This window comes from Neofelis nebulosa, chromosome 4 (assembly GCF_028018385.1).
Source record: "Neofelis nebulosa isolate mNeoNeb1 chromosome 4, mNeoNeb1.pri, whole genome shotgun sequence".
In the NCBI taxonomy this organism is placed as follows: domain Eukaryota; kingdom Metazoa; phylum Chordata; class Mammalia; order Carnivora; family Felidae; genus Neofelis; species Neofelis nebulosa.
The window spans coordinates 75,181,984-75,209,661 of record NC_080785.1 but is presented as its reverse complement, the minus strand read 5'-3'; the positions used below and the strand labels follow the sequence as shown (position 1 = coordinate 75,209,661).

At 38.0% G+C, this 27,678-nt stretch overlaps 1 protein-coding gene across 8 annotated transcripts in view; it reads left to right on the top strand.

The window, feature by feature from the left end:
• CDK14 (cyclin dependent kinase 14) overlaps positions 1-27,678 on the top strand; it is a 633,696-nt gene that overhangs the window by 347,231 nt on the left and 258,787 nt on the right. For all 8 annotated transcript variants that reach the window (XR_009260494.1, XM_058725143.1, XM_058725146.1 and 5 more), the window contains one exon: positions 26,770-26,890. Coding sequence is in view for 7 of the 8 variants with exons in the window: in XM_058725143.1 (XP_058581126.1) it covers positions 26,770-26,890 (121 nt within the window). In the remaining variant the exon portion in view is untranslated. The remainder of the gene's footprint in view (positions 1-26,769; positions 26,891-27,678) is intronic.

Sequence of the window (27,678 nt, the reverse complement as noted above, 5' to 3'; positions counted from 1 at the left end):
ACATGAAAAGATGTTCAACGTCGCTCCTTATCAGGGAAATACAAATCAAGACCACACTCAGATATCACCTCACTCCAGTCAGAGTGGCCAAAATGAAGAAATCAGGAGACTATAGATGCTGGAGAGGATGTGGAGAAACAGGAACCCTCTTGCACTGTTGGTGGGAATGCAAATTGGTGCAGCCGCTCTGGAAAGCAGTGTGGAGGTTCCTCAGAAAATTAAAAATAGACCTACCCTATGACCCAGCAATAGCACTGCTAGGAATTTATCCAAGGGATACAGGAGTACTGATGCATAGGGGCACTTGTACCCCAATGTTTATAGCAGCACTCTCAACAATAGCCAAATTATTATAAAGAGCCTAAATGTCCATTCATCGATGAATGGATAAAGAAATTGTGGTTTATATACACAATGGAATACTACGTGGCAATGAGAAAAAATGAAATATGGCCTTTTGTAGCAACGTGGATGGAACTGGAGAGTGTGATGCTAAGTGAAATAAGCCATACAGAGAAAGACAGATACCATATGGTTTCACTCTTATGTGGATCCTGAAAAACGTAACAGAAACCCATGGGGGAGGGGAAGGGAAAAAAAAAAAAAAAAGAGGTTAGAGTGGGAGAGAGCCAAAGCATAAGAGACTGTTAAAAACTGAGAACAAACTGAGGGTTGATGGGGGGTGGGAGGGAGGGCAGGGTGGGTGATGGGTATTGAGGAGGGCACCTTTTGGGATGAGCACTGGGTGTTGTATGGAAACCAATTGGACAGTAAATTTCATATATTAAAAAATATAATAAAATAATAAAAATAAATAAATAAATAAATAAATTATTATTAAAAAAAATAAAAATAAAAACTTACTGTGGTTTGTAGTTCAGATTTTAAAGTATATCTATCACATTGTGACTCAGTTTAGCTTCCTTGGTAAAGGGACTAAGATAATTGAATAAGAGGGACTGATTCTTGTGACAAAAATTTTTATGATAGATTTGTACCATTAGTGTCATACTTTGAGAATAAGATTATACATCATGTAAGTTCTTTTATGAGGCAGACACTTTGTTAATTAACCAAGAATCTGCTGGTATGATACATTTTCTCCTCATAAACAATACCTGAGTGCTTCTGCCAAATGTTTCAGCAGGAAAGACCTGTGAGATAAGAAAATGTTGTGAACCACAAGAAAAATCAGCCCCAATGAAAAGTATAATTATCCCTTACTACACACTTAATAAAGAAATGACTACGTCCTTGAATAATACTATGAGAACACTACTCGTGTGCAGTGTCAGTGTCCGAAGTCTCTCAGGGGTAGATCTTGCTGCAGGACTTACTTTTACGTGGTCAGGTAATGCAGAAATCTCAATGAAAAGTGGCATATTGATTTTTAAGAGTCTTCAGAGGTTCAGTGCTTTGTAAAACAGTTTATAAGAAAACAGTGGAGGACCATTATACCTTGTGTTCTAAGACTTGTGGCCGTTTTTCCTTTCTCGTTTTTTTTTTTTAATTAGATTTGATGTCAAAGTTCATTTGACAAGTCTGTAAAATCTCAAGAGGAAAAACATACAGCTAGAAAAATGCATAAATTAAGGGACATACTTGTAGTCTCCAAGAAAAGTTGTGCATAGGTTGCCAAAACAAATGATTTAAGGTTATGGTAGATTCCTTAGCAAATTCATAAATCAAGGTCTTGGTAGCATGTATCCATTCCAGTAAAAATACCAGTACACTGCATTTTGTCAGCATTGGCTATGACAGCAAACTTAGTCACTGCTTAAATTTTAGAATTGCTTGTTTTACCATCTTTTTTTGTTAAGTGACAAGTCTGTGACCTTCTCTGGATCTGGGTGTCTGTGCTGTTTGTTGTACAGTGTTGATGCAAAAGATGGGTTTTTTGCCAGGTACACAATGTAGAAGTCGTTCTAGACTCCAGTGGCAGGAAGCATTTTCATTTTTGAATATTGAATTCAACATTGGGAACACTGTAGTCCTTGAATCATTGAAACATTGTATCAGAAGCACTTGACATTAGATTGCTTTTAGGAAATGACATTGATTCAACTCTATCATTTCTAATAATAATAATAGCAGCCCTTTATAAGTTCATGAAGTGATTTTGTAGATCTTATTTTATGTTACCCTTATTACCCTGTGAAGTGGGCACTACAAGTCTCATTACCCCCTTTTTAATGTGAGAACATTGATTTGTGCTTCTAATATTAGCTCAGTGTGGGTATTCGATTGACTGATATTTTAACTTTTGCATTTCTGTTCAGTCTGTAGGCTTGAAAACAGTTCATCCTGAAGTCATCTTGGAAGATCCTGACTTCTTTCATGTCTTTTAAATAACAACATGAAGAATGTTCAAGTAGTTCTGATTTTTTTACTATGACCAGTGATCTTTTAAATATGAAAATTATAGGGGTGCCTGGGTGGCTCAGTCAGTTAAGCATCCAGCCCTGGATTTTGGCTCAGGTCATGATCTCATAGCTGATGAGATCAAGTCTTGCATCGGGCTCTGAGCTGACAATGCAGAGCCTGCTTGGGATTCTCTTTCTCTCTCTGTCTCTGCCCCTGTTCCACATGTGCTCTCTTTCTCTCTCACATTCTCTCTTTCCCTCTCTCTCCTTCTTTCTCTCCCCCTCCCCCCCCAATCAAAATAAATGAAAAAACATTTTTATAAATTTTTAATGAAAATTACAGGTAAATGTGTTTTGCTGTCCAGCACTTTATCAATGGGAATAGCTATAAATGAGCTTTTTGATCTCCCTCCAAAACATAGAGAAATTTGGATGCAAATTTGAAATTGTCTTTGAATCACTAAGTGAATGCCAAAATAAACAGTACTTTTACCATCCAGCTCTAAGGCGCTATCTGTTCATTGAAAGCTTAGACATTGAAGGTAGCAAAACATTCTAATACATGCCAACTTGCCTTTTCATTGCCATAGATAAAATCTCTGGAAATCAGGAAGATATTAAAAAACAGCTCAAAACCCTTTTTCACATGACATGTGACCCCAAACAAGACATTCATTATTAGACTTTATTTTCCCACTTAACCTTTCATTCTCCAAGCTGCCCCCCCCCCCCCCCCCCCCCCCCCGCCCAAGGGCAGTCACTGTCGATGCTGGTGACAGGTGATGTGCATCACTGGTCTGATGGGGGAAGGAAGAGGGAAGAATGAATGACAACTATTGTTTTGTCTTCTCCGAAGTCATAAATTGTTTTGTTGAGAAACGCAAGTAGGTAATTTGTTTTGCTCATACAAGCATCATGCTTTGTATATTTAGAGGCTTAATGACTATGGAAGCGTTGGAAGTGAAACTTTTTCATCTCTGTTATTTTTAGGAGGAGCCTGTCAGTTCCCCCATCCCTGTTAGGTGGATGCCTATTGTCCCCTTTACACACTTATCCTGCCCTCTTAACAGAGGCATTCAGAGCCAGCTTTTGGTTGTTCTTTCTTTTACTGCTACTATAAATCCAAAAAGGCATTTCTGAAACTGTGGTCCATATATTAATGAAAGATCATTTGTAAAATTAATTAATTTTCCTTGGTCAAATCAGTTTAGGGTAAGCTTCATATATGTCTTTCCCTCCTCCCCAGACCCAGTGAATTTGCAGTGTATATTAACCTAGTGATTAAAGGCCCTTGACCTTCCTACAGTTAAAATAAAATCTGTTGTCACATCTCTCAGATCTTTTTGATTAAGGACACATTTTTGACTCTCTGGAATATAAGTTGGGAAAATGTTGGTAAATTAATTATATATTAGTGTTTAACAAATTGCCACAAACTAAGCTGCTTAAAACAACCCATGTTTATGATCTCCTAGTTTCTGTGGGTTAGGAATGTGGGCGTGGCTCAGCTGGATGACTCTGCCTCCAGGTCTCTCACCTGGCTGCAATCAAGGTGTCATCTAAAGGTTCTACTGGGAAAGGATCTCTTCCAAGTTTACATGGTTGTTGGCAGAATTCAGTTCCTTGCAGTCTGTTGGACTCAGGGCTGTTGGCCCGAGGCCACCCTCAGTTCCTTGCCACGTGGACCTCTCCAACATGACCACTTGCTTCATCAGAGTATGCAAACCAAGAAGACAATAAAGTGAGTCTGCAGCAAGACAGAACTTACAGCCTCTGCCATATTCTGTTTTTTAGAAACAAGTAACAGGTCCCATCCACACTCAACACAGAGGCGGAAGGGATTCCACAAAAGCATGGATATTAGGAGGCGGGGTGTCAGGAACTACATTAGAATCTGCCAGCTACTGTTGGTATAAAAACTACTATCCAGTTATCTCATGGTAGTTACACTGTGTGATATGACTTTTCTTAAGACATAGCAGTTAACCAAGTATGTAAAGCCTTATGGGAGGGTGTAGAGATGTCTAAAGGATATTGGTAATGATGCTCCTGATGACAAATAGTGATGAGAAGTCAGCCTTATTGGCTGGTACTTGAGTCAGATGCTGGGTGAGCACTCTGCCTTACATAATCTTACATATAGAATCTTTTCATAAGCCTTCTTTTCCAGATAACAAAATGGAAGGTTGAGAAGTTAAGTGAGTCTGTAAGTTGTTTTCAAGTGGCTCACTGAGAAATTAGACAAGTTATGCCACTAATTATACTATTTTCCAATGGATGACTTCTCTGTGCATAATTGGAAGCCCACAAAAGGGTGCCACACTGTTTTGCTTGGGAGAGTTAGAGGAGTCAGCCTAAAGAAGTCTTTTCAAAGGAAGAGTAGGATTTCATGAGGTTTCTGAGACAAGGACAGGAATAGGGTCGCATTTAAGTAAAGATAGGTTGGTTTCTATAATGGTAATTAGTTACAATCCCTCTACAATAACATGACAAAGAATAGAGCTTTTACTGTTTAGCCAGGGTCAAATATATTGGTGGACATGTGGGCAGCAAACCAGAGAGTTGGTTAAATGTCAATTAGGTAGTGGCAACAGTAGCAGATGGCAGCTGTTTGGTTATATTTTTTTATTATTTATTTATCCCCAGCCTCTTTCCAAAATGGCCTTGAAGCAGCTGCTGATCTGATGGTCCACTTGCTTTATTCTTATTTAGCCCATAGGCTATTCTAGGCAGACTTGTTTCCATCTAACACTTGCTTATCCTCCAGTTTCAGTCTCTGAGTTCCACCTTTAGACACATGCATCTGGGAAGGCACTTGGTGCCAGTGCCTGGCAGGCCTCGGGGCTGCAGGACAAGAGTTTCAGCACTCATTTTGCTGGCCTCCTACCAGCTAGAACCTGCTGCCATTTGGGCACAACCTGGGCCAGGCCCAGTCCCTGCACAGATAGGCCCCTGGGATGGGGACAGGGTACTGAGCCAGGTGTCTGCAACATACAGTTTGTCATCCAGAGCCTGTTGACAGATCTGGGGAGGCCAAAGCTGTGAGAGTAAGTCCTGGTCCACTTTCCCAATCCTCTAGGCTAGAACAGTGGCAGAAGCCAAGGTTCGCAGCAAAGTCCAGGGGTGAGAAGCCAGGAAACACATGTCTTCTCTGGAAGCCCTTTCCTTGGGCAGAGATGGCAGCAAAAAGGCCGGCTCTTTAATAAAAAGAATGGATAGGAGAAGTTCATGTGCTTGTTCTAAGATGTTCACTAATTAGCTATTGGACCTTGGACTAAAGATTTAAATAGTTTTATTTTCTGTAAATTAAAAAAATAAGACAAGATTTAATGGCCTTTAAGCTCTAAATTCCATATTTCAATATTTTTAAATGTCCCTTAAAAACTATTCTCCTAAGTAAGTCTACTGTATTTTATACCATATGTTTATACAGTTGGTGGCCATTTCTTTAAAAATACTTCTGCTAATTGCAAAGTAAACTTCTGCTTTGACCATGAAAAAATGTAAAAAAACCAACAAATACAGAACTATTATGACTGTCAGCCTTATCTGGAATGAAGATTTATTACCTTTCTTATTGTAAGCATCCCAAGAACTGCGACTAGATAGTAAGGAAGACGAATGGTGAAAATTTTTAATGCTTTCAGAAAGTCTAATATATGTATTTTTTGCAATCCTGTACATTTTTCTGTGCTTATCAAGATAATGTGTTCTAATCCCCTTTATCTATTTCGTATTTCTACCCCACATCTCCTTTGATAACCACCAGTTTGTTCTCTGTATTTAAGAGTCTGAGCTTTTTGTTTGTCTCTTTTTTTCTTTGCTTGTTTTTTTGCTTTGTTTCTTAAATTCTACATATGAGTGAAGTCATATGGTATTTATCTTTTTCTGACTGACTTATTTCACTTAGCATTATACCTTCCAGGTCCATTCATATTGTTACAAGTGGCAAGATTTCATTTTTCATGGCTGACTAATATTCCATTGTTTATATATTCCAGTTCTTTATCCATTCATCTATAAATGGACACTTGGGTTGCTTCCATATATTGGCTACTGTAAATAAGCTGCAGTTAAAATAGGGGTGTATATATCTTTTTAAATTAGTGTTTTCATTTTCTTTGGGTAAATACCCAGCAGTGGAATTACTAGATCATCTGTTAATTCTATTTTTAATTACAAATTTTTTTAATGTTTATTTATTTTTGAGAGAGAGAGACACAGCATGAGTGGGGAAGGGGCAGAGAGAGAGGGAGACACAGAATCCGAAGCAGCCTCCTTCTTTGAGCTGTCCACACAAAGCCTAATGTGGGGCTTGAACCCACAAACCATGAGATCATGACCTGAGCTGAAGGTGGGGCGCTTAACTGACTGAGCCACCCAGGTACCCCACTGAGCCATGCAGGCGCCTTTATTTTTAATTTTTTGAAGAACCTCCAAACTGTTTAGCGCTGTGGCTGTACTAATTTGCATTCCTATCAACAGTGCACAAGGTTTCTTTGTCTCCACATCCTCTCCAACATTTGTTATTTCTTGTGTTTTTTATTTTCCCAACTCTGATAGGTGAAGTGATACCTCATTGTGGATTTAATTTGCGTTTTCCTAATGATGGATAATGTTGAGCATTTTTTCATGTGTCTGTTGTCCATCTGTATATCTTCTTTAGAAAAATACCTATCCTTCTCAAACTATTCCAAAAAAAGAAGAGGCAGGAAAACTTCCAAATTCATTCAATTCAGGCAGCATGACTCTTTTACCAAAACCAGAGAAAGACGCTACCAAAAAAGAAAACAAGCCAATATTTCTGATGAACATAGACATAAAATCCTCAACAAGTATTAGCAAACCAAATCCAACAATACTTTTAAAAAATCATTCACCCACAATCAAGTAGTATGTATTCCTGGAATACAAGGGTGATTCAGTATTCATGAATCAATCAACATGATATGTCACATTAACAAGAGAAAGGCTAAAAACCATATGATTATCTCAATAGACACAGAAAAGCATTTCACAACGTACAGTATCCATTCATAGTAAAAACTCCCAGCAAAATAAGATTAGAAGAACATACCTCAATGAAATAAAGGTCATATATGGAAAACCCACAGCCAACACCCTACTCAACAATAAAAAGATAAGAGTTTTTCCTTTAAGATCAGGAACAAGACAGGTATTTCTCTTTCATAACTTTTATTCAACATAGTACCGCATTCCCAGCCACAGCAATAAGACAAGAAAAAGAAAAAGCATTCAGATTGACAAAGAAGAAGTAAAACTTTAACTATTTTCAGATGACATACTATATGTAGACAACCCTAAAGACTCCACCAAAAAAACTGTTAGAACTAATAAATGATTTCCATAAAGTTGTAGGATACAAAATTAATATACAGAAATCTGCTGCATTTCTATATAATAATGAAGTAGCAGAATGAGAAATTAAGAAAACAACTCCATTTACAATTGCACCAAAAATAATACAATACTTAGAAATAACCAAGGAGGTAAAAGATCTGTACTCCAAAGTATAACATTGATGAAAGAAATTGAAGATGACACAAACAAATGGGAAGGTATTCCATGCTCATGGATATGATTCCCAAAACAATCTACAGATTTAATGCAAAATACCAATAACATTTTTCACAGAACTAGGACATATAATCCTAATATTGTATGGAACCACAAAAGACCCTGAATAGCCAAAGCAATCTTGAAAAAGAAAAAGAAAGCTGGAGATGTCACAATCCCAGATTTCAAGGTCTACTACAAAGCTATAGTAACCAAAACAGTATGGTACTGGCACAAAAATAGACATATCGATCAATGGAACAGAACAGAGTCCAGAAATAAAACCCCACTTATGAGGTCAATAAATCCATGGCAGATCTTGACAAGTATCTTTTCATTACACAAGAAGAAAATGCACAATCCTTTCCCTATTACTCTTTCTATATGTTCTTCTAAACATTGAGAATAACAATGCCAAATAAAAAAAAAAAAAACCTAAAAACATTTACTGATGGTCTTGTGACCTTAATCACAGTAGCTATTTTAAAATTTTCTAAATACCTTCAGTTCCTCAATTACATGAATACATATTTTCATACGGTACCAATTATATCATTGTTAACATGAATTCTGTTTTTACCACTAACATAGCATGATTTTTTGTATTTTTATATGTTAACCTTTATAGTTATAAATGATATGTTCTTTCTTTTAAAATAGGTGTCATAGACAGCTTTAGAGGAAAATAAACATTACTGATTATCCTTCTTTGCTAATATAGTACTTGTTTACATATCTCACAGCTTTCAATGTATATTTACATAATGACATTTTTCTTTAAAAAAACATACTATAGTTTTTAACAGTACATACATTGCTTTTTAGGGCCATATAATTTTATTGACTTGGTGAATTTTCTCATCAAGCCATCATTAGTTTATCAGTTGTCCCAGTTGATGAACATATTTAATGAAATAACACAGTTTAATTTAATAACACAGTTAATGAAATATTTAATGAAAGAAACAATGAGATCAATTAAAAAGAAAGATAGCGGGGTGCCTGGGTGGCTCAGTCGGTTGGGCTTCCAACTTCGTCTCAGGTCATGATCTCACTGTCCATGGGTTCAAGCCCCGCATCGGGCTCTATGCTGACAGCTCGGAGCCTGGAGCCTGCTTAGGATTCTGTGTCTCCCTCTCTCTCTGACCTTCCCCTGCTCAAGGTCTGTTTCTGTCTCTCTCAAAAATATATAAACATTAAAGAAAAAATTAAAAAAAAAAGAAAGCAAACTGAAGAGCACCTTATGATTCTGGAACTCACATTTGGTTTGAAAATAGTTTCTAAATTTAGGGGCACCTGGGTGACTCAGTTAAACGTCCAACTTTGGCTCAGGTCATGATCTCCTGGTTCATGGAATCGAGCCCCATGTTGGGCTCTGTGCTGACAGCTTAGAGCCTGGTGCCTGCTTTGGATTCTGTCTCCTTCTGTCTCTGCCCCTCCCCCACTTGCGCTCTATCTCTCTCTCAAAAATAAATAAACATGAAAAAAAAATTTAAATAAAAAAGATAGTCTCTAAATTTAAAGCTACAGTTAAAGATTCCAAGTAAAGCTTTACTGATGAAGATAAATGCCTGGAAGAACAAGCTATTTGGACTGACAAGAGGGGAATATTTAAAGTATATATAACAGATTCTGACAAGGACATGTGCTTCAAATGTTAGGTTTCTGTCTGTAATTCTTGAAGGATAAGATGAGTTTATGTTGTATTGCTGACAGCTCTTTTAAAACTGTGGCAGGCTTCTGGGAACATTCTTGGTCCTCTCAAATGTAGCATGTGCGATGTTTGCTGACAAATGAAGATATATAGATTGTCAGGTTGCTAATTCTGAGTTCGAACTTCTTAAAATCTACCAAACTATATTCTTACATCCATTATTTCTGGTTATTTCAAGCAGCATGCCTTCCTGTGGTTAAATTAGATGTAGAAATGAAAACTCCATTGTATGAATTACAAAAAAAATTAATACTAGATGCTTTGGGCAGTTTTGACACTTTCATTCTAAGGAAATCTACTTTAAGTATTATACTTGTGAGTAAATTTCCCTTCAAGGAAGATTTTTTTTTTTAAACTTCAGAATTGCTTGATGATTCAAATTGCTCATGCAAGTTTATCCTAGGTCTTCGTAGCTAAACTGGCTATTAGGCAGACAAGCCTGCGCTTTAGAAGACAACTTGGTTTGGAGTGGTGAGAATATTTAAATAATAGTTTATTTCAACTTGTTCTACCCAGTCATTAGCTCATTGCTGCCAGCCATGAGTTTCCCTGCCATACCAGGAAAGCCTGTCATTTACATCGGATCACTATTTTAGGACTCACATTATAAAGTATAAAGAAATACACTAGAATCTGAGGGTGGAGGCAGGAAGGGGCTGCTATGAATACACATGGCTGGGTGAGGACTCATTTGACCTTTTTCTTTCTCTCTTCTAAAAGCAAGTTTGTTTGTTTGTAAGTAACGTGCACACAGTAATACACATTAAAAAAATTTTTTTAATGTTTATTTTTGAGGGAGAGAGAGAGAGCGTGAGCGGGGGAGGAGCAGATAGAGAGGGAGTCACAGAATCCAAAGCAGGGTCCAGGCTCCCAGCTGTCAGCCCAGAGCCCGACGCGGGGCTCAAACCCATGAACTGTGAGATCATGACCTGAGCTGAAGTCGGACGCTTAACCGACTGAGCCACCCAGGCACCCCAGTAATACACATTTTAGAGAACAAAAGGGGGGTAGAGTGAAAATTAAGTTTTCTTCTCCCTCCTATTATTTCTCTCCCCATAGGCAGTTACCTTTACCTATTTCTTGGGTTTCTTTTCCAAGATAGAATGCACATGTGTAAGCACATATTTTTTAATGCAAATAGTGTGTGGCATACCCACTGTTCTTTATTTTGCCTTTTTCTCTTAACAATTTATTATCGTTGGCTCCATATAGATTTATTGGCTTCATTGGCTGCATTTTGTAAGCTGTGCCATAATTTATTTACCTACTTTCCTTCCGGAATTTGAGGTTATTTTTAGTCTTTTGCTAGAAACAGTGTCACACGTCTTTGGGTGGATAAATATAAGATAAACACCCAGAATAAAAGGTGCCATTGATCACTCTCTGAAACTTGTGAGACACCCTGAGTGACTTCTAAGTTTAGTTCAATCAGTCAATTCAGTAAACACCTTTCACATTCTAGGTCCCGTGCTGGTCTTAGGGAACTCCAAGAATCAGACATGGCCTCTGCCTTAAATAAGTTAGTGACATTGATACTCAAAGGTAAAGTACAATGTGACAAATCAGAGGTACAGCTGCATCTTGTGGAAGTTCATGGCAAGGAGGAATACCTTCTGACCTTGGGGTTCAGGGAAGAGTTTGGAGGTGGGTCGAAATTAGAATTAGAGGTGGGAAGTAGCAGTGAAGGTCATGCGGGAAATAAGGGTGCAGCAAGTACATGCTAGTGCTTTGCCCCCCACTTCGTGGGCCTCCTCACCACACCTGTGATGTGCCAGGCCTGCTCCTGCCACAGGGCATTTGAACTTTTCATGCCCTCTGCCTAGCATTTCTTTCTTTCTTTCTTTCTTTCTTTCTTTCTTTCTTTCTTTCTTTCTTTCTTTCTTTTCTTTACTTTACTTTACTTTTCTTTTCTTTCTTTCTTTCTTAATGTTTATTTATTTTTGAGAGAGGGAGAGAGAGAATTCCAAGCAGGCTCTGCACTGTCAGCACAGAGCCTGATGTGGGGCTCAAACCCACGAACCATAAGGTCATGACCTTAACCAAACTCAGACACTTAACCAACTGAGTCACCCAGGCACCCTTTCCCCTAGATTTCTTTATGACTTGGTACCTTTATAGTGATGACCACAGCATATTGGAGCTCCTCGGCATGGGCCCTGGTTATTTGCCCGAGTGCTGCGGGTATCCTATTGTTCTGAAACAGGTGCTTCATTTTCCCTCACTCTGCTCTTCCTCTTGATGCCACCATAAAAGTGCCTCTAATGATGGCCTCGTGCCATGGCTGACTCCTCCCTGGCATTTTGCACAACGATGACCGTTCTGGCCTCCTTTAAGTTATGCAGACCCTTCCCATAGGCTACTATAGTACAGCCAACATCAGGCTATCATCTCCAACAAGGCTTTGTGAAAGTTGAGCATCAGGGGATGGGCAGGGCCGGGCCTGGGTAGGGAAGGGGTACCACTTGCTTCTATTTAAAGTTCTCCATTCAGAACCTAGAGGACCCTCCTCAGTGTAGGGGCAAAGGATCCCCTCCCTGTTTATCTCTTCCTCGTTTCCATCTGCCTAAGGCTGGCTTCTCCTTCCCCAAAGTGAGTGTACCCAGGGATGCTACCTGGAAAATCAGGTCCCTAGCCTCCAGAAAGAGGAAGCTCCCAACTCGTGAGAATCTGAGGCCTCTGGTAGATCTAATTTCAGATCTTGGGGTCCACCTTCCACCCCCTAGCCACAGGATTGGTACTGAGCCTGCAGCCCCAATAAAGAATCAGAGCACTTAATATTGATACCAAAACATAACCAACACTCCAATATCAGTACCCATGGTGGCATTTAGACTTAAATGTTACCACATCTCACCACATCCCCTTTCTTCAGTCCTCTGGGTTCCTGAAAACTGCTAATCAAGAACTAGGGGGTCATTGTTGTGTTATCTCTGTGTTCCCCAAGGCAGCAAACATCTTCCTCAGAGAAACCACAGAGCCTCAGAAACCCATTAGCTTTTCCAAAACATGCATCCAGTTTACATTAAACCCTTTGCTCTGTTTGAAACATCAAGATTCAGGTTAATTTCACAGCTTACCCCAGAATAGTAGGTAGGGACTTGCTTTACCTTTATATAACAGAAATTGCCATTAGGTTGGTTTTCTTAGAATAAAGACACAGTCAGCCTCAAAGGTAAATTCAGTTCTCTTCCTTTAGAAAAACTGAACAGCTGGAAGCTTTGAAATGAGTGTTTTTGTACTTCTGCTCATCAAGGTTTTTTTTTTTTTTTTTTTTAAAAGAAACTCTCAGGTCTGGGCACACCTCTTTCTCTGCTTAAATTAAGTATTTGAGAGGGAGAGAGGGTGCCATCCAGAATCAGAGAAACCTGGTGTTGTAGTTGGGCTCTAAGCTGGTTTAATACATCTGAGTCCTCTAGTTCGTAGTCTGGGATCCTAGTAAGCAAAGGCAAATTGATTCCCTGTCCACATGTGCTTTAGACAGACCGAGTTTTGTTTAATTACTGCATTTTACAGAAGCCTTGGGGTTATGTCAGCATGCAGAAGGGGTGCAGAGTGGTGTTAAGGAAAGGGGCAATTGTAAGAAATGAATCTCACTCATAGAGAACTTACAGATGGAGACATAAACAGAGAGATAAAAAGTTGAATAAAATAGTTTTATATACTTACTGCCAAGTGAGATGAATGGAGAACAACATGTCCTATAAAAATTTAGAGGACAGATTGATTAATTTGTGAGGTTTTATTTATCTAAATTTTAAATATATTAAAGTTTGAGAAATCATACAGTTTGTTAGAGAAGTATATCCATCACTTATTATGAACCAGTAGGTTGTATTTCAATAGCTTTATGATATGATATCTCTTTGTATTTGTATTTAATACAGACTTGAGCATTCTTAAGGAATTAAAGAATCTTATGTATGTTTTGGGTTTACTTCTTAATAACAACCAAAAACAGGATCATGAACTTTTATGTGATTCACTGTTACATTATCGTTTTATTTTTTATCTTTTTAAATGTTTATTTTTGAGAGAGAGTGAGAGAGAGAGAGAGAGAGAGAGAGAGAGAGAGAGAGAATGCATGCATGCGAGTGGGGGAGGGGCAGAGAGAGAGAGGCAGTGAGAAAATCTCAAGCAGGCTCCACACCCTCAGCTCAGAGTCTGACATGGGGCTTGAACTCCTGAAATGTGAGATCATGACCTGAGCTAAAACCAAGAGCAGGATGCGTCACTGACTGAGCCACCCAGCTGCCCCACTCACATTATGTTTTTAAACATTTTAGGGGCGCCTGGGTGGCGCAGTCGGTTAAGCGTCCGACTTCAGCCAGGTCACGATCTCACGGCCTGTGAGTTCGAGCCCCGCGTCAGGCTCTGTGCTGACAGCTCAGAGCCTGGAGCCTGTTTCCGATTCCGTGTCTCCCTTTCTCTCTGCCCCTCCCCTGTTCATGCTCTGTCTCTCTCTGTCCCAAAGATAAATAAAAAGCGTTGGGAAAAAAAAATTTTAAACATTTTAAAATCTAGGGACAGGTTTTCTATTGAGATATGACAAAAAGTCTCAAGGTATAAAACAGGTGAAATAAGAGGTACTCTGGATCAGATGGGTTGGTTCTTTCTCCCTGTTGGTCAGGATGATATACACATGCCACCTGCTATAGGAACAGTGTCTCAGGGGTTTGTGGATAGGTGTCTATTCCCACATACATGTCAGTCCAACAACAGACTCACTGTGGGCCAGACACTATGCCAGGAGCTGGTGACAGAAAGGTAAATGACCCATGGTCCTACCTTCAAGAAAACTGCAGCCTGATGTGGGGCAGATGGGATGTGACATGGAAATGAATGACTTGGGAAGTCCATGCAAGCTCAGGGCTTCAGTCAGTCAGAGAAGAGGAAGGCTCATTACCATTACCTGGACCAGGGAGGGGAGGGCAAGTCAGGGAAGCTGCTGGAGGACTTGGCCAGAGTATAGTTTTGAAGGACGTGTAGGAGTTCATTAGCTGAGTTTGGTATTCCAAGATAGGAGACCATGTGGTTCAAAGAAACTGATGTGAAAGCAGATAATTACAGGTAATTTGGCTAGAACATAAAAAGGAAGCAATGGGGGGCGCCTGGGTGGCGCAGTCGGTTAAGCGTCCACTTCAGCCGGGTCACGATCTCGCGGTCCGTGAGTTCGAGCCCCGCGTCAGGCTCTGGGCTGATGGCTCGGAGCCTGGAGCCTGTTTCCGATTCTGTGTCTCCCTCTCTCTCTGCCCCTCCCCCGTTCATGCTCTGTCTCTCTCTGTCCCAAAAATAAATTTAAAAAGTTGAAAAAAAAAATTTAAAAAAAAAAAAAAAGGAAGCAATGGGAAGAAGCAAGGCTGGAGTAACAGCAAGGAGATTCTTTGGATTTTGGACATACAGGATAAAGCCCAGAGAATCCATTAAGCTCTTTAGCAGAGAAGTGATGGATCAGATGTTGTTTTAGTTAATGGTGACGGCCAGTATGTTTTGAGTGTTACTATGGACCAAGTGCACTATGAAGCATTTTCCATGCATTTCTCATTTAATTCACACAAACACCCTGAATCAGGTATGGTCATTGTATCAGGGATCCTAGAGGGGAACAAAGGGCAGCTCAATTGGGGTGATGGAGGAGAGTCTGATGCAGGCACTATTTATGAAACTGTGGGCAGGGTAAAAGATGCAAAACCCCTGTAGGCTAGCGATGGTGTGGAGCCTTTACCACTACTCCCCTGAGGGATTAAGAGAGAAAATGATTCTGGAACCCAATGAGTAAGAGCAGCAGCTTTTCAAGGGAGAACTTAGCCATTGCCATTTACCTGTCAAGTTGGGAAGGAACCAGGGAGCAGGGGGTGGTAAGGGGGAGTACAGATAGACACACCAATCTTGCTGTTTTCCTTCCCTCTGGTCCTCTGATCTTTGGTCAGTGGGCTTCCCACTGGTCAAACCCAATTTGAGGTCAGGGGGCCAAGGATTCTGTAATTCCAGGCCCATTAAGATCAGCCTCTGGGAAGCGTAGAAGGTGGAGGTGGGGGAGAAAGCATCAGGAGAGTTAAATGGAGGATATCCAGCAGAGTTACTACATGGATTTCACAGAGGAAACAGGTGAAACTCAGCTAGGCTAAGCCACTTACCCCAAATCAGATAGCTTGTACATGGTGATCCCACCTGACCACACAGAGGAAGCTCTTACACACTGCAAGGAAATGTCTCTTCCTCAGACTAGGGAAAAGGAATAGGAAGGGCAAACGTGCTGGCTGCATGACCATTTAGGAGCTCTTCCATAGATTCAAGGCCCAGAAGGGCAAGTGTAAGGAACTAAAGTGGCAGTCAGTGTCAGTGAGGACAGAAAGAAGAGGATGGATTTGATGCAGTGGAGGTCAAATGGACAGAACTGTGAACCTCCCTGTCCTTCTCATAAAAAGTGATAACAATGGGCCACCTGAGTGGCTCAATCGGTTAAGCATCTGACTCTTGATTTTGACTCAGGTCATGATCTCACCAGGTGAGGTTGAGCCCTGTGTCAGGCTCCGCACCCAGCTTAAGATTTTCTCTCTCCCTTATCCCTCTACCTCTGCCCTTCCCCTGCTTTCTCTCTCTCTCTCTCTCTCTCTCTCTCTCTCTCTCTGTCTCTCTCTCTCTCTCTCTCTCAAAAAAAGATAATATTATAGAAGGTACAGCCTGTCTTAGATCCTTTCCAGCACGAAAGCTCCATGACTCATCTCTGCAGTGATTGTGAAACATACTTATTTCATGGAATTAATGTATCTTTGAAAATATTCCCCAAATGCTCCATATACCTTCTTACAGAGATTTGAAGTTTATTTATTTACTGTATTAGTGACACCCAACTCCAATTACATGGCAACTAAGAATGTCACCAGGTATCACAAAACATGTTTTAAAATCATCAAAATAAAGTCAAAGTGTGCATGTCTTTTAGTAGACGTTTTCTTCTAATTATGTCTGGAATCCTGTATTGAGTATAGTATGGAGACCCCAAAGTATAACTCGACCTCTGCTCAAATAATATAAAGAGAAAAGAAAAAAAACTAAAAGCACAGGAGAAAATAGTTCACAAAAATTGGGTAGCAACCATAAAATAAAAAATATATATTCAGTATGACCCAAACCTTTTTTCCCTTCATTTGGCTCAATAATTGCCTCATTAATTTGAACTGATTCATTTGGACACTTATTGTTGTAAACACATAAAAACCTCTCAGTTAAAAAAATCCACATCAGTAAGGATACTTCAGAAGAGCTTTTTCTTGTTTCATTACATATCCTACAGACTAGCTTTAACAACATCCACATCCACCTTTTAAAAAAATTTTTAGCTATTTCTCTCTAAGTTATCACTGTCTCTGGCTAACTGCTCCATTTCTGGGGCTACTGCTTTCTGCCACTTTCCACTTTAAAGCAGACAAACAAAGCAGCACGTGAGAGCTGCTCTCATTCCAGAAGTTAGAATAAAAATTCCAGCAATCAGAACCTAACTGAAGGTTTCTGAGCATTTCTCCAAAGTACTTTCTTTTCAAAGGTCTCTTTTCCTGGAGGGCCCATGGTGTGATTGTTGTCTGAGGCTCCCTACACAACACTGGTCATTTTCTCTCATTTACTCATATTTTGGAACCTCCTTCCAGTAAAACCAGCTTGTGTTTTCTCCTCACTTCTCTTTCCTGTCCTCACCCTGTTGCTGTTCCTCTCCCAGCAGGCTGACCTTCCACCACTCTGGACTTGGGAGTCACTCAGTCTATGCCACTCCATCTAGATGTATCCCAGGAACATCTGAGAACATTTGTTCCCAGGTCCCCAGTCTTCCTGAGGATGCAGTGGCACTGCCTGTATTCACATCCTAGCATGGCCACTTATTCGTGTGTGACCTGGGGTAAATTGGTTTCCTTTCTGTTAAGTTAGGATATTAATAATCATGCTTCCTTCTAAGTTGTTGCAGTGCGTAAATGAGATCGTATATCTAAAAACCTAACAGATTGTAACTTCTCATTAAATTCTCATCAGGTTTGCCTCTTTATTATAAGCACCAGCATATTCACTGATCACTGATTTTTTTTCATATTTTAGTATTATCCTTAGTAAAATCAGGTAAAAATACTGCATTACCCCACCCCTGACTTTTAAAAAAATTTTAGGTGTTTTAGGAAAGAAATGGGAATGATTTTCTTATAGGCCTTCCAGAGGAACACTCACTCTAAATCTTATTCCCCTTAAAAGCTAAAAATTAATGAGAGCTTATGTTGTCATTTCAAATGCTATGTATGTATGATAATGTCATCTTTACATATTTCCTTCTTTCCGTTTAAGCACAAAGGATACGTCTGGCATAAAATCATAATTATTTTTACCTAATTTGACCTCGTTATAGTTGTGATTATTTAACAATCTTTCTTTAACACATACCACTGCATACTCATATAATATTTGGGGTATATATTAATACATATTTATAACCACATGGCCTAAAAATTCTGAGTACTATGTCTTGATTTAAAACTGATATTCTTATGATGAACTTAGTATGTTTTTCCTCTAATTTATTGGGAAAGAAAATCAGCATGGATACAGAAATTCATGTAAATTGCCAAATTAGTCCGATTATGAAATTCATTTTCTATATTGTGTTGTCATCTAGCATTGGAATAACTATGAGTCTCACTAAGAGAAGCAGAAACTAGAACATGGAATGTAAGGCACTGAGCTGTGAGAGTGATGATCCACTGTACGGAAAATGACTTTGCATTCTCTGTTAATGCAGATGTGATGGAAGAGGATCACTGAGGTGGAATTATTTACTTGAAAGCCTTTTAAAGAACTTGAACTTATATGATCTTCACACATTTAATGAACAAGGTTTTTAGTAATATTTCCTTAGGATCACTGAGTTTTAATACTTAAATGGACTCAAAGTTGCTTTGTTCTCACCCATGGGTCAACAAACTTTCTTAAAGTACCAGATATAGCCTATGGGTCATAATCTCTGCCAAATACTCAGCTATGGTGTTGAGCACAAAAACAGCAACAGTTAACATTGAATGAATGGGTATACCTGTGTTCTGGCAAAATTTATTTACAAAGACAGGTGGCCGACTCACGGGTGCTTGAGAAATCTGATCTCAGCCCCCTTATTTTACACATAACATAGCAAGAAAGCTTAAGTCACTTAATCAGTGAGACACAACTAAGTAGTTAGTGTCAGGACCAGTATAAGGCACTTCGTTTTTTCATTTTGCAAGTCTTCCAGTATGCAGGCTAATGCTCAGACAACAATAGCATATTTCTCATATGGTAGTCAGCCAAAGGATTCTGACTAATTGGTCTTACCATCATCACATCTGTTGGTTTCGTATAAAGCAGAATTGCCCAGAGAAGTATATTGTTTTTATCTTCTATATAAAATAGAAAACAAAATTCTCCTATATATGAAATTTAATTATTTGAATAATTTTTCTTGTTTAGAATGTCTGTATTAAAATGTTATGATCATTTTTGTTATTTAAAATGAAAGGTAGCTTTGGATAGTATCTCCATTTTAACAACATTTGTTCTTCCAATCCATGAGCATGGAATGTTTTTCCATTTATTTGTGTCTACTTCAAGTCCGTTCATAAGCTTTCTATAGTTTTCAGCATATAGATACTACCCAAAGCAATCTACACATTCCATGCAATCCCTATCAAAATAACACCAGCATTCTTCACAGAGGTAGAACAAACAATCCTAAAATTTGTATGGAACCAGAAAAGACCCCAAATAGCTGAAGTATTATTGAAAAGGAAACCAAAACTGGAGGCATCATAATTCCAGACTTCAAGCTATTATTACAAAGCTGTAATCATTAAGACAGTATGGTACTGGCACAAAAACAGATACATAAATCAATGGAATAGAATAGAGAACCCAGAAATGGATCCACAAGTATATGGCCAGCTAATCTTCAACAAACAGTAAAGAGTAACCAATGGAAAAAAAGACAGTTTCTGTAGCAAATGGTGCTGGGAAAACTGGACAGCGACATGCAGAAGAATGAACCTGGACCACTTTCTTACACCATACATAAAAACAAATTCAAAATGGATGAAAGAGCCAAATGTGAGATAGGAAACCACCAAAATTCTACAGGAGAAAACAGGCAGCAACCTGTGACCTCGGTCACAGAAACTTCTTACTAGATATGTCTCTGGAGGCAAGAAAAACAAAAGCAAAAATGAACTATTGGGACCTCATCAAGATAAAAAGCTCCTGCACAGTGAAGGAAACAACAAAACTAAATGAGAACAGGTATTTGCAAATTACATATCTGATAAAAGATTAGTACCCGAAATCTGTAAAGAACTTACCAAATTCAATGAAGAAATGGGCTAAAGACATAGATACTTTTTATTTTTCTTTTTTTTTTTTTTAAACACTTATTTATTATTGAGAGACAAAGAGAGAGTACGAGCAGGGGAGGGGCAGAGAGAGAGGGAGACACAGAATCTGAAGCAGTCTCCGGGCTCTGAACTGACAGTACAAAGCCCCATGGGGGGGCTCGAACTCACACTGTGAGATCATGACCTGAGCCGAAGTTGGACGCTTAACCAACTGAGCCACCCAGGTGCCCCTAAATAGACACTTTTTCAAAGAAGACATCCAGATGGCTAACAGACGTATGAAAAGATGGTCAACATCACTCATCATCAGGGAAATACAAATAAAAACCACCATGAGATACCACCTCACGCCTGTCAGAATGGCTAAAATTAACAACTTCGGCAACAACAGATGTTGTCGAGGATGCAGAGAAAGGCGAACCCTTTTGCACTGTTGGTGGGAATGAAAACTGATATAGCCACTCTGGAAAACGGTATGGAGGTTCTTCAAAAAATTAAAAATAAAACTACCCTATGACCCAGCAAATGCCCTAGTAGGTATTTACCCAAAGGATACAAAAATGCTATTTTGAAGGGGCACATACACCCCAGTGTTTACGGTAGCACTATCAACAATAGCCAAATTATGGAAAGAGCTCAAATGTCCATCATCTGATGAATGGATAAAGAAGATGTGGTATATATATGCAATGGAATACTACTGGGTGATCAAAAGAGGGAAATCTTGCTATTTTCAACAATGTGGGTGGAACTAGTGTATTATGCTAAGCGAAATCAGTCAGAGAAAGACATATGATTTCACTCATATGTGGAATTTAAGAAACACAACAGATGAACTTAGGGAAAGCGAAGGAAAAATGAGATAAAAACAGAGAGGAAAACAAACCATAAGAGACTCTTAAATACAGAGAATAAACTGAGGTTGCTGGAGGGGAGATGGGTAGGGAGATGGGTTAAATGGGTAATGGGCATTAAAGAGGGCACTCTTAGGGATTAGCACTAGATGTCGTATGTAAGAGATGAATCACTGGGTTCTACTGCTGAAACCAAGGCTACATTATATGTTAACTAACTTAAATTTAAATAAAAATAAAAAAATAAAAGGAAAGGTAAAAAATCTATGCCCTTTAGGATAGGTAGTAATTAGGCATAATTTATTAGCTTTAAAACATCAAAGATAATTAAATAAAATCAGAGTAAAATAAAATATTGCATTAACCAGTTAAAATGGCTTTTGGACTTTATTTTATTAGAATTTATTTTCAAAGATTACTCCTATTCAGTTGAAAAACTCTAACAAATGCCAATCAAAACATTCTTAACGGATTTTTGGAATCCTGCAAAGACTAGCTTCTGTTAAAATAGAAATCTGGACAAAAAAGAAAACAAAGATGTTTCATCAAAGGAAAGAAAAGGATATTATAATTGTATCCCAAAACTTTTTTTCCACTTTAAGTAATACCAGGTGATATTAAATGTATGAAAATAACCTCAAATACCCACATTTCGTGCTTCCTATGATGGCAAAAATGGGCAAGGGGATTGGAGAATGTCCAACTTTCATAGTGCTTATGGGGAAAGATTGGACATTGAAATCTTTTATTAAGTTTCACACTGAAGAGTATTCCAAACAAATTATAACTTTCAATTAATTAATTTCAACAAATGTAGATTTTTTTATTGTTTAGAAAGTATTTTGAAATTGATAACTGTTTGCCATGGACAGACTTTCGGTTAGTGTAACAATCCAGCAAAAGATGAGGGGGACCTAAGAAGGAGGAAGAAGAAAAGGGAAATTATAAAGTAAAATCCATTGAGTTCTGTAATTTTGTAAATGGAAGGAGCCTACAATGAAACAAGCCTTCTGGCTTTGTTGAATAATGGATGGTGGTAAATTCTGGAACATTGGAGGAGATAACATTGGTGGGAGAGTTGGAGACAGGAAAAATATTTGTGATACCTACGTAAGATCTACGTGCGCTTTTTAATATAAAAATATAAAATTTTAGGGGAATATTGATGCTAGAGATATTTATTTGGGATCATTAGCATATAGACAGTAACTGAAGCCATGAGAATAACTCAGATAACCCAGGAAAACTTATCAGGTACAGAGGGAAGAGGTTAAAGCCAGAACTCTGGAAAACACCAGAAGAAAATACTTTTTATTTTGTTTTGTATGATGGTTGTTTATTGGTACATTCTAAGAGCAGCAGTAAAGAACTTTCAAACTGCTTTAGCACATCATAAGGTATTAATATAAATCCTCTAGGAGGGAGGGGACTCCATTAAAAATTTATATGAGAAAAGAAGTTTCTGACCAGTTCCCAGGACTGTGGAATGGAAAAAAATACATAAAAGCCTTTCTCTGCCCTTACTTTATGGACTGGCACATGGAATAGAGAAGTCTTTCCCTTTCCAGACTAACTGCCAGATGGTAAAATAGTACCCAAGGATTTCATGTCTGTGTGGAATCAAATTGTGAAGAAAAGAGCTGCTGTCCTAGAAATACTGATTTTGTGATTAAGAGCAAGACACTCTTTCTGATTATTTTGTTTGGGAAATGAGATATGTTGAGAGAGGGGTTTGGAGTTGCTCTGATAAAAAAACAAAACTACTGACAAGCACATGTCCTCTGGGAAATGGTGGAAGCTATGCTTTTATATCGTGTTTCAGTTGGTTTTTGCAAGTCCATGTAGCTTTTGCCATTCTAAATAATTAGAAAGAAACAAGTCATTGTTGCCAGTTATTTCTCAATTCCTTGGTCAAAGAGTTGAGCAGAGACATGGGAATTGCCATCCTTGTACCCTTATGCTAGGTTTAGCAATTTTATTCATAGAATTAGAGGTTACTCAATCCCTGCCCAATTAAACTGTCTGCACAAGGGACTCACTGGAATTTGTACATGGAACATGAAATCTAATGTATATCTGTGTACAGCTAAAAGAATTTTTTTGAATCATTTTTGGAACGTGAAGCATTGAAATGCATTTATTCTTGGACTCATGGCATATTCCCTGTACATGACTGTAGGGACTTGTAGTTGGGTCATGTTGAGTGCCTGTACAATATCTTTATACCTATGCCTAGTAAGGAATTGCATAGCCCCAGATCTGAAACCTGTGGACAAATGTGAGCTGGAGATAAAATCTTGTGAGAAATCGCCTCTAGATGATGTTAAAACATGGCACTAGCCACAGTTACCTCCATACACTTGGGAAATGACTGGTTTGACTCTATAACCCTAGCCAAAACCAGCAGTTAAGGGCATATAGGGAAAGATCCTAGATGGAGACCAAGACACTCTTGTTAACTTTTCTCTATCCAAAAAGTCAAATGAGTAAATTTAAAAGAGGGGTGGCCAACAGTGTCCACTGCAGATAAGGCCTGATGAGTGTCTATTGATTGATGCTGAACAACTGGTCTGTTTGGCACAAATGTTGGAAGCATTGTCACATGATTTATTCTGTGTCCGTCCCAGAGGAGAGAACCAGGTTCAAGGTGGCAGCAGATGTTGGATAACCATAGAGATATGTAGAGGAATTCTTTCATTGGGTAAGACATTAACTGTAAAGCTTCACTCTTCTGGAAATCTCAGATGCTTCTGTGCTAGGTAGTATCAAGGTTGCCCAACTTTGGATAATTGGCAATAGGACTTAAATATCAGGATTTTTTTTTTTTTGCTCTGTCCTAGGGTTTTTCTTTAGTTAGAAATGGTAACCTCTTAAAGTGGGATATGATGAATTGTTATGTAAGCCGTTTTAGATGTCCCCTTTCTTATGCACATGCTCCGTCAAAGTGGCAGTGTGCAAATAACCTGTACCCATCTGTTTAGCATTTCACTTTGCTTTTTGACTCTTTAATTCAAACTAAACATTAATATAAGAAGTTTTGATAATAACCCATGAACTTCATCCTTTTTAAAAGGTAGTGTAGCTCTCTTCCTGTAGTGTAACCATAGCAACTGACAAGGAACAGAGAAAGAAAGCTTTCACACATGCTGTGCTAATTAATCCTGTCCTACAGTTTTCCTTCAACTGGAGGATGCGGTTTAATAAATTCTGCATGAGTAAGCGTGTTTTGATGCATGACTGTAAATACATAGCAATATCTTTACCAAAAATATGGATTAACAGTGTAGTTATATTCCTACTTCAGGGTATACTTTTTTTTTTGATTCATTGTTTTAATAATTTGCTCCCTCCCTGAAAAACTTCGGGCTTTACTAATCTTTTTAACTGAACAGACATATTTTCAGGGTTGAAGCCTTTTGTTTATCAATATACAGGACCATTTCCACAAGAAAATGTCTTAATTGATTATATCAAAGTAAGAGGATAGAAAAGTTTTTCTCAAGCGATACAGAAGAGTGTTTCTTAAAAATATAGTAACATTCTTCAATATGACACATTAACATGCAAACCATTTTAAGAAACTATCTTAATACATTAAAAAACTAGATACTGCAAATTCATTTTCACTCTTGATTTGAGAAGTTATATGACCCATATGAATGGTGTTTGCATAGTCCTTGTAATAAACATGGGAAGGAGGACAATAATGGAAACAAAGAATTTTTTTCTTTTTATATTTTTCAGATGTATTTAACCAGTTTTACAAACTTACATTCAGAGTGAACATAATGGACCTAAAATCGCATAATTATTTAGATTTATACTATTTCTAGCTTATTTTGAGGTTTTTATTCTCTCTTTGAAATGGGAAATAACACAATTTTCTATAACCAGCCTGGTCTTTTGAGCTGTCAAAGAAAATCTCAGATTTTTTTCATTCTCCTATCCCTCTAGCCTAGCTTTCTGTCAACGGGGCCTCAGAAAAACCAAGGGAATCCAGCCTGAATGTTTTTGGCATCCCATTTCACTTGACAAGAGCATATGGAACGAGTCAGAACCTATTTCAGGACTTGTACTTCTTTGGTCTGTGTATAGAAACATGCTAATTTGAGGAATTAAATCTTCTGATGGGATTATTAAATTTTGGAAACACTTTACCATTCTGATTGTCCTATCTATTGTTCAGTTTTACCTGAATTGAGATAGGATCAAACTTTGCAGAGAAAAGAAGTAGAGGTTATTATGGAAATCTGTTATTAAAAATAGTTGTTCCACTCATGTATAGAAAAGTTGGAGAACATATATAAATATGTGTGTGTTAGTTTGTACATGTTGATATGGAATACTTATAAACTTGAAACAATTTATAATATACTATTGTTTTTTTTTTTTTTTTTTTTTTTTTTAACGTTTATTTATTTTTGAGACAGAGAGAGACAGAGCATGAACAGGAGAGGAGCAGAGAGAGAGGGAGACACAGAATCTGAAACGGACTCCAGGCTCTGAGCTGTCAGCACAGAGCCTGATGCGGGGCTCGAACTCACGGACCGTGAGATCATGACCTGAGCCGAAGTCGGACGCTTAACCGATTGGCCACCCAGGCGCCCCTATACTATTGTTTTATTATAAAACCTGTGTTAGAGAAAAAATTGAGTTACTCTAACCATAGTTGAATTAATTAGAAATTTCTCATCAGCTGTCCTCTTAATTTTAACATTTTCATATAATACAGTTAAGGGACTATCAAGTATTTAATAAACAGGAAAAAAATTATGTCCCTAAGTACTACTTAAAAATTTAAATTGTCAGAACATTAAAATAAATGTTACGGTACATTTATTGTAAAAATGGTACATGTGCTTTGAGCCTCACAGTGATAAATAATACTTTTCACTTGTCATTAATGAACATACCCAGATAGAAAGCTGAATTTTTTTCTTTTAAAAAGAACATTTATAGATTTTGTGATTTTTAAAAGAAATTATATATTTATTGTAGGAAACTTGGGGAAAAAATTGAGAAGAGTGTAAACAAAACTGAGTGATCCCATTTTCCAGAGCAAGCCACTGAAGACATTCAAATATTTTCTGCCATTCTTTTTTTTTAATGCTGAAGTCTTTATGGTTATGAGGTCAAACTGCACATAATCTAGCACAACATATTACTATGACCATTTTCTCCATTTTTAAATTCTTAGGAAACATTTTTATTTATTATACTGTACCTCGTCATCCCATTGTTTCATATTTAAGTATTCCTTTATAATTATTTATTTAGGTGGTTTTCAAATGATCTTCCTAAATAAACGTTTCCCACAGAGCATTTAACAGAACACTGAAAGAAAAAGAAGCTTTGGAAAAACCCTTTGAGAAAAGCATCATATTCTCTTCTTTCAGATTCACAATACACATTAGAATAATTAAGAACACTGAGAAGTAGTACAGTATGAAGACCTGTTTTAACTTTTAACTTGTTAAACCGTCTTTTCCCAAAATGATTTGACCTTGGAATCTTTTTCTGTAGCACTTACTTATAACTCTCAGAACTAGAACATTCTTTGGAAAGTCAAAGAGATTTCTAAGCTTCTGTGTAATATCTAATCATTTATGAGTTATTTGTTTACTCTTCTAGGATTTTATCAGATGTATGATGCTTCAGTAGGAAAACAATTGATCTATCAGTTATTAGCATTATTTGAAACAGGTAGAACACAATATACCTTCCCCAGCCTTTCTAGTAACCTTGACATGGCATTTGTGATTCTGTATTACAGTGTCATGTTTGACCTTTTAAAACTGTGAACATTCAAATTTAAATTCCCTTGTTCTATTAATGCCTATCAACTTCTTTATGTTTCCTGTATTCCACAGGTCTTGCAAGAGCAAAATCTGTCCCTAGCCACACATACTCCAATGAAGTGGTTACCTTGTGGTACAGACCTCCAGATGTCCTCCTGGGCTCAACAGAATATTCCACCTGCCTTGACATGTGGTGAGAAATGGAAGATTTACTCTAGCTAATCTATCTGTAATGCCTGGTCTGGGTCATGCCCAGACAAACATTCTAATAGTTTGAATGAAGATTAATGGTGCAGCAGTGTTTGCCTGTGTGTGGCAGTATTGCTGGATTTTTTTTTTTAAAGCATGATTGAGAATATTCCTTAATCAGAGGCTCCCTTGCAGATGGTGTCTGGTAATGGTTCTTGAGGGACAAGGGGCAGAAGTATTTTTCTGTCAGTACAATGGTTTTTCTCTCTAAGGGTCTCAATTTGTAGCTCTGTTTTATAACAAGGAGGTATATATCTCTAAACAGTAGTATGGGTTGGAAGTAGTAGGAAACATGTTTAAGTTCAACAACAAAGCTCAAATTAAGTGGTCCGAAAATTTTGGTGTAGGCACTAAATTTGGTGCAGTACACTCTAGAAAGCTGGGTACAAATAACCCAAATGATATAAAACAATTACTTTTTGAAAATATCACAATAAGTTTAATTTCAACAGAGTCTCGGTTTCACACAATGGTTTAGCAAAACTTAAAAACCTGTTTAGGAAGCCCAAAGATTAATAAGTTTTAATGGATAATTATTATTAATTATAAAGTATATTGAGCTCCCAATCCAGTGTGATCTAAATCAAATAATCAAATAAGGGAATATTCTTTTTTTTTAAGTTTATTTATTTATTTTGAGAGAGAGAGCATGAGCAGGAGAGGGGCAGAGAGAGAGAGAGAGAGAGAGAGAGAGAGAGAGAATCCCAAACAGGTTCTGTGCTTGAGAGCACA